General features: G+C 44.0%; 2 protein-coding genes across 2 annotated transcripts; one reads left to right on the top strand and one right to left on the bottom strand.

The window, feature by feature from the left end:
- Window positions 1–700: 700 nt before the first annotated feature.
- Window positions 701–1,483, bottom strand: LOC147488347 (uncharacterized). The gene has a single exon (XM_086574352.1). The coding sequence runs from the start codon at window positions 1,481–1,483 to the stop codon at window positions 701–703; it is 783 nt and encodes a 260-aa protein (XP_086430478.1).
- A 1,712-nt stretch (window positions 1,484–3,195) lies between these two features.
- Window positions 3,196–4,108, top strand: LOC147488346 (uncharacterized protein At1g24485-like). Its single transcript, XM_086574351.1, has 2 exons — window positions 3,196–3,494; window positions 3,631–4,108. The coding sequence occupies exons 1-2, from the start codon at window positions 3,196–3,198 to the stop codon at window positions 4,106–4,108; spliced, it is 777 nt and encodes a 258-aa protein (XP_086430477.1).
- The last annotated feature ends 3,941 nt before the right edge of the window (window positions 4,109–8,049 follow it).

Here is an 8,049-nt window from a genome sequence, read left to right as displayed (position 1 = left end):
GCTCTGTCATGTTGCCGTTGAACCCATAAAGATTAGTTTGAGGCACTTGTAGCTGATCTTTTCCAATATCCATCTCTCCATTGCCCCCTTAAACAACAAGTCCATTGAACTGCCGCAGTCTACCAACGCCCTCTTTACCAGATAATTGCTCATCGCTATAGTGATCACCAATGCATCCTCATGCGAAGAAATTACTGACTCTAAGTCTTTCGGGGTGAACCTTATGCTTTCATCACCCTTTGCGATTCCGCGCACCAGCCGCGATATGCTTACCACCTCATTCACTTGTTGTAAACTTGCTGTCTTTCTCATCTTTTCTCGGTGTGCATTTCTTCCCAGGGTTTCCCCACTAAAGATGACATTGATGGTACCTAAAATTCTAGCCGTAGCTGGCACTCTCTCGGCTTGGTGAACCTCTGCGACAAACTCCCTGAGCATCCCTTTTTCAATCATTCTCTCCACCAACCATTTCAAGGCGTAACATTCATTAGTGGCGTGATTCCTGATTTTGTAATAGGCACAGAATGGCTTCCCTTCTATCTCCACTGGCGTACTCCACGGACCCTCAAAGTACTGTTGTCCCTTAATCAATGGAAAGATTTCCTCTAGGGGCTTGTTAAGCGGAATCTGCTCGATTTCCCTGTACGGTTTCCTCTCTCTAATCTCCCTTCAAGCCGCGGTCTCCCGTCCTATCCGGACCTCATCTCTCTCCTCTGTACGTTCCTTTCTCTCTTTCCTCTACTCTACTTTTTCCCTTGCGGTCATCGTAGTCAACGACCTGCACTGCCTTCCCTGCTCTCTTATGCTCCTTTGAATTTCTCTGCATTATATCCTCGTAGCGTATGTATTTTTCTACTTTGGGATACAGAGCGTGTAGAGAAGTGATTTCGATTTTGGAAACCGACTCATGAACTCTAGTTCCCGCCTTCAAACCGTGCTGGAAAGCTATGACTGCGGCATGTTCCTCCAAATTCTCCACCCTCAATGTCTCCTCCTTGAACCTACACAGAAACTCTCTCAAGGACTCCGTCGATCTTTGTTTTATGTTGAACAGAGCTGCGATGTCAACCACCCTTCTTTTCTGGTGTATGAAGTGGTCAACAAACGTGCGCTCCAGTTCTTCAAATCTTTTGATGCTCTGCGAAGCCAACCTGTAATACCAATCTGAGGCTCCCCTCTTTAGACTAGCGGGGAACATCATGCAACGAAGCCCATCATATTTATTCTCCTGCCATAACGGTATCTGTTGTCGGAAATGGTGCAGGTGATCCGTCGGGTCTCCCCTTCCATCATACCTCTCAAACCTGGGCAGGGAGAATCTCTTAGGCACTTCCAAATTCCATATCGAATCTGCCAGTGGATTTTTGTTGAGGCTTGCAACCTCCTTCTGCGTAGCGCTCTGGTTCGCTTTTTCTGCAATGCGATTCCTCTCCCTATCTTTCTCAATCATAGCATATACTACCTCCAAGGTGATACCCACCATTCATTCAGCTTCCTGTGGCGGGTATTCCTCATTCTCTCCCTCTACTTCGCTGCTCCGATGATCACCCCAACCCCTTTCACCCTGCGTAACCTCTCTCTCCTTCCTTAACTCGTCATTCTCCGTCCGTAGCCTAACTATCTCTTCCTGAAGAAGTCTGGTAGCGTCCGCCGCCACATTAGATACTTCTTCCTCTCCTACCCCTTCTTCCTCTCCTATCCTTTCCTCTTTAGTACTCTCTGTTTCCTCGATAGTTTCTCTCACCGTTGCTTTCTTAGGTCTCCCTACTCCTCTCTTCACTACCGTAGCCATTTTTTCTTCGTTCCCCACAGATGACGCCAAATGTATGCTCCACTATTACAACCTATGAGATTACTTGTCCTCTTCCTTACTCTTCTCTCTGTATTTTTTCTCTTCTCCTTTTTCTCTCACTATTCTCTCACCTGGCCCCTTTTATCTCTCTTCTCTTCTCCCCCTTTTTCCTCTGGTCCCTCGATCTTCTTTCATCCATTCTCCCTTCTCTCCACATATCGCGGCAGTTATCTTGCAGTTATGCTTCCGCTCTCCCTCTCTCCACGTCTCGCAGCAGTTCCAGAGCAGTTAGGATACTGCGAATCTGATCCCATGCAACCTGTTCCCCCATACTATACCGCATCCGGTCCCATTGTCACCCCTAACCTCCTAGGTCATGAATACGACTCATACAGTCTTCAGACCAGTTTTGTGATATGTAAAGATGGTCTGTTTGTGCGCAGTGAGTAAGGAAGTAGATGTTTTATTTTTATGTTTATTAATTTTTATGAGTAAAGAGTAACAGCTCAAGCGTATAAGTAGTGCATAACCATATCAGAATCGATAACCATCTATGGTCTCAAACATTGATAACCATATCTCAAACATTGATTTACGCAAGCACATAACACAGATTTGAAGATTCCGAATGTACGATGGAATATGCAGCATGCCGTCCTAAATGCCCATAATTCAAAATTCTGTCCCTTTCAATGTTAACAAAGCTAGTGCTCCCCTATGCAAAAAACAATCATATGGCTGTGTTCACAAATTCCATTAATATTGGCAATAGTCCAAAGTGAAGGTCACTTGTAGTTTCTTATCCCCTCTTAACGCGAAGTCTGCTAGGAATATAAGGAAGAAATGTTATTCTACATCCGAACACAAACACGGCCACACACACACAAACACAAAATCTCTTACAGTCCTACACCTATAGATGAAGCAATGGAGGGTTGTCATACTGCTTGCTTGGACGTCGCTCTTAATTCAGGGAGCGTTTACTGATAGTAACGGTAAATCATTGCCAACATCATTTTTGACACTTGTATGCCAAACAATAACTTTGGTCGGAAGTTCTCCATTGATCTTTTCGCTTTGAAAAACTGCGTTTCACATATGCAGATTTAGCTTTCAAGATTTTATATTATACTTTGTTGTATTGGTTATAGCTATGCAGTTGAAGTGGTTGCAAGTGGACTACGGTACAACAAACGAAACACTGAAGGAACTGAACATCAGCGCATTATGGAGAACGGACGATGGCTTCATAAAAAAAGGACAGGGCCAAAACAAGCTTCTCTCAATGACCAAGTCTCCTTCCCAAATGAATTCTCTACGTTTCTTCCCCAGTGGCAAAAGAAATTGCTACGAGTTCCCAGTAACACTGAAATATATGTACCTTCTTCGAGCTGGATTCTATTATGGTAATTACCGATGGTCTTTTGAAGCCTCCGACTTTTGATATCGAGTTTGATGGCAATTTATGGACAACAGTTGTTACTAACACTAGTGAAGAACCATTCTTCCATGAAGTATTATACACAGCCATGAGGGAAAAAGTCAAGGTTTGCTTGGTTCGATCCATTAAAGGAATGGTTCCCTTCATTTCTTCACTCCAATGTATCTACGTGGATTATAATGTGTATGATGAGATGACCGACAACAAGACTGCATTCTATCTTCGGCACCGGATACGTTTTGGTTCAGACAAACAATTTGGGTATGTTAAATCCAGAGTCCTTGCTGTCTTCAGATAACATTTTTTATGCTGAGATATATATTTAGATCGAACATATTACATACATTGCCTTGTATCTATTGGTTTATCTTACATTGCTTCAAATTTTCCTACTCAGGGACCTGAATTGTCCAGATGATGATCTGTACAATAGATTTTGGAGTCCGCGAAGCATTCCTAATTATCATAATGTTACTTCTGCCTTTCCTCCAAACGGAATGTCAAGATACATTGATCCTCCATTTGAAGTGCTGTCATATGCCATTGAAACAAAAAATGTAACAAGTTCCATTTACATTCCAATCGATTTTCCCTCAACATCGCCACTCTCTGCCTACATTGTACTGTACTTCTCAAGTATTTTGACAAGGCCAATAGAAAACGGTAGGACAGTCCAGGTTGAAATAGATGGCCACGCAAGAAAAAATGCAGAAATCTCTCCAGTATATGGTACATGTGAAAGACTTACCTTCTACCCAGTCACAGTTGTAGGTCCAGCAAATGTGACTATCTCGGCGGCTGAGGGAACAGAGTTACCTCCCATGATCAATGCAATGGAAGTCTTCACAGCAATTGAAGTATCTGTAGGGGCCTAAGAAGAGTAAGGGGACTTGGTCAGCGGTGAGCTGTTTGGGAAGCAAAGTAACAGGGGAAATCAAGGAGTAGGGGAACATTGCCGCGGAAACCTAAACCGTGGATGTGGCAGGTGTACGGGAAGAAGGGAGACCGAGGGATGAGGAGACAGGTGGACATCCAAGAGGAAGGCTAGAAGGGGTACAAAGAGAAAGAGATGTGAAGGAAAAAATGAGGACCCTCATTAGAGAGAGAGAGGAGAGACTGAGAAGAGAAAGAGAGAAGAGTAAGGAAAGTGTGATACTACATTTGGCACCGTCTGTGGGAAACATATCAAAGCAACTTAAAGATGGCAATAGTAGTGAAGAGAGGGGTGGGTAGACCCAAAAAGGCAGTAGTGCAGGAGCGGTGTGGCGGAGGTGGTTAGTGATGAAGGGGGAGATCGAGCAGAGGAGACAGCAACGGGGTCAGCAGCAGAAGAGACACAACTTATGCAAGGAGAGATCATGAGGTTGAGAGAGGAGAATGATGCATTTAGGAGAGAAAGAGAGATGGCAGAGGAAGAAGCAGGAGAGGAAGGGAGCGAGGAGTCTGACAATGAAGACGACGCTCCGGACCTCATTGAAAATCCGGTGACCGGCCTAACGATGGAGCAAGTTCAAGAGATGATAAACAATGACCAGGAGGCGAATCTTCAGCAGGCAAAAGTTCAAGGAGGACGGCTAGTCAGGTGGTGGCTGATCTGAACAGTAATCCGTTAGCGGACACCATATGGGCTTCGGAGGTTCGAAAACGGTTCAATCTGCCCCGGTTCGAAAGATATGATGGCAAAGGGGACCACGCGGATCACATTCACCATTTCAAACAGCAGATGTCTCTTTGGCAAGAGGCTTGGTATGACGGGCTGCGGTGCATGATGTTCCCTACTAGCCTTAAAGGAGGGGGGGGGGGCGTCGGACTAGTACTACAGATTGTCGTCAAGGAGCATAAATAATTTTCAGGAGTTGGAACAGGCATTCATAGACCATTTCTTACATCAGAAGAGGCGAGTGGTGGACATCACGGCTTTATTCAACGTTAGACAAAGATCCACAAAATCAGTTAGGGACTATATGTGTAGATTCAAAGCTGAGACATTGAAGGTGGATAACATAGATGAGAGGACCGCGGTAATAGCTTTTGAAAGAGGTCTGAGACCGGGAACAGGAGTGCATCAGTTCGTGGCTAAAAATGAGATCGTGGCCTTGCATGAGTTGTACCTTCGGGTGGAGAAGTACATAAGGTATGAGGAAACCATGCAGAAAAATTCCATAAGGTCAGGGAAGGCAGTATTATCTTTAGAAAAAGGCAGGGAACACCGGAAAATGAAGACGTCCGAGAAAGGGAATGGTAGGTATCGCGGATACTCGTCCTGGCCTGAAAGGGGCAAGGAGGGGATCAGGAGGGAGAATAGGGAGAGAAAGCCATACCGCGAACTGGAAAAGACGCTGCTGAATAGGCCGCTAAGTAAGATCTTGCCTTTGATTAAGAATCTTCAGTGTTATGAAGGACCGCGGAGCACACCGATAAAGATACCAAACAAGCCATATTGTGCATATCACCAAGTACAAAATCATGAGACTAATGAATGTTATGCATTAAAATGGTTGATTCAGAGGCTGGTAGAGAAGGAAATGATGAGAGAGTTTGTAAGGGGTACCCAGAACGAGGAGCAAGTGCCGGCTCAAGGCAGGATACTGGGAACCATTAATGTGATTTTTAGCGGGGAGATTTTGAGTCACAACGCCCATAGAGAAAAGATAAGGAGAACCACGAGTATCCAGCAGGTCAATAAAGCAATAGGCAATCCGCGACCAAAGTCATGGTCGGCGAAGGGTGGGGATAGGATAGTATTCACCAGCTCGGATTTAAGAGCTGTTGATTCCCCCCACGAAGATGCATTGGTCATTACGGTAGTGATGGGCAATTACATGGTTAAAAGGGTGTTAATTGATTGCGGTAGTGCCGTAGAGTTATTATTCATAGGGGCTTTGGATGAAATGAGAATGGATTCGAGGTAGCTAAGACCTCCGCGAACCAACTTGTATGGATTCAATAGGAGTATGATGGAGCCCATGAGAGAACTCTTATTACTCGACACAACGGGTCCGGTGACGGTATTCACCAGATTCATGGTGGTGGATTCGAACTCACAATACAATGCGATTCTAGGGAGGCGCTGGATCCACGAGATGAAGGCGGTACCATCAACATACTACTAGGTGATTCGATTCCCTACCACAATCGGGATGTATGAAGTCTACAGAGATGAGGTAGCGGCTAAGAATAGTCATCAGGGTACGGTGAAGAGTTTGGTCCGAGGGGCAGAAGGAGAGGCATCAAACCCCAGGAAGAGGCAGGCATATCAATTACAGTATGCCTTTGTGGAGGAGGAGGCAGAGTCGTCGATGGGACCGAAGACCCTCGACGAGATCGAAATAGTGAATTTGGGGATGGGAAAGGAAGAGAGGTTTACGTCGGTAGGGTCCAGTTTGTCTGATGAGTGGAAGAGTAAGCTGATACAGTTCTTGTCAGAAAATAAGGATGTATTTGCCTGGGTAATTGAGGATATCATTGGATTGGATTCAAACTTCGCATGTCACCATTTGCACATGAAGGAATATGTTAAGCCTGTGAGACAAAAGATGAGAAGCGTTAAGCCGAAGTATGCTAAGGGAATTTGAGAGGAGATTGCGAGGTTAAAAGGGGCTGGAATAATATGAGAAGTAGAGTTCACAGACTGGTTGTCTAACGTAGTTGCAGTACCGAAGAAGAATGGCAAGGTCCGTATATGTTGATTTTACAGATATCAACTTAGAGTGTCCTAAAAATAGTTACCCCATGCCGCGAGTAGATGAGTTGGTGGATAGAACAGCGGGATTCAAAATATTTTAGTTCATGGATCCATCTATGGGATACAATCAGGTCGTGATGTAAGGACTAGATCAAGAGAAGACGGTTTTCGTGGTGGAAGGCGGTACATATTATTATTCGAAGATGTCGTTTGGTTTGAAGAATGTCGGGGCTACCTTCCAGCTATTGGGAGAGAAAATGTTTAAAAGCAAAATCCGAAAAAGAATTGAGATATATGTTTCGACCCCCACCTACGTGGCAAACGACCATTAGTAGTGGTCTCCATTTTATTCGTTTAATCGACAGGGCTAAGGCCTAATTTGTAATATCATGGATCAATGTACAGGCCCATTAACTCATGTGTCTAAGGCTGAACCTTAGCTACATGGCTTGCCACTTAAGTACATTAATTTATGTCCAGATTCGTTTCTTATCAAAGAGAGAATTATCAATTAAGAGTTATGTTCAATTACGATTACTTGAGCTACAAGAAATCTCTACTCTACACATATAAATACCAAACTATTTTTCATACAGAATTACGTTATTGAGACTTGATCCCATCGATAATTTGGGTACGTAGGCAACCGAAAGGTACAGTCTCATCATTCACTCGATCACCATCACTTTTTCACTACTTTTCTACATTCTTCATCTCTTTCGTCACCACTTAGTGTTTTGATCATATTTGGTCGAAACATAATTGGCGCCGTCTGCGGTTCTTATTCAACACCTTCGATCACGTTCTGTAAAAATTATGACGAATATTAGAAGAGCTCAAGTTCCCGATACAATTACTGTCGATCAACCCAACCATGATGCTCGAGGTCAACCTAGTGACAACGGAAAAAAAAAAAAAAAAAAAAAAAGTTGTCTTACTCCTCTTCAGCGTTGCGCGATATTACTACTTTTCCACGAAGATATGGTCTCCGCAATCTAATAATATAAGTCAAATGCCTCGAGAAGCACTTCTTCGAAAGTTCAAGCGTGTACAGATCGGAAATAGAACAGCTACTACAAGCGTCGTCTGAAATGAACCATTCTTCTCAAAGATGATGTGACATCTATCGCA

Source organism: Coptis chinensis, chromosome 7 (assembly GCF_015680905.1).
Source record: "Coptis chinensis isolate HL-2020 chromosome 7, ASM1568090v1, whole genome shotgun sequence".
In the NCBI taxonomy this organism is placed as follows: domain Eukaryota; kingdom Viridiplantae; phylum Streptophyta; class Magnoliopsida; order Ranunculales; family Ranunculaceae; genus Coptis; species Coptis chinensis.
The sequence above is the reverse complement of the archived record's forward strand: the minus strand, read 5'-3'. Positions and strand labels throughout refer to the sequence as shown.

Excerpts from the sequence above, each read along its gene's own strand:
- LOC147488347 (XM_086574352.1), bottom strand. The coding sequence starts at position 1,483 with ATGGTGGGTATCACCTTGGAGGTAGTATATGCTATGATTGAGAAAGAT.
- LOC147488346 (XM_086574351.1), top strand. The coding sequence starts at position 3,196 with ATGGTAATTACCGATGGTCTTTTGAAGCCTCCGACTTTTGATATCGAG. Across the intron at positions 3,495-3,630 it reads GGTTCAGACAAACAATTTGG|GGACCTGAATTGTCCAGATG; the intron begins GTATGTTAAATC and ends TTTCCTACTCAG.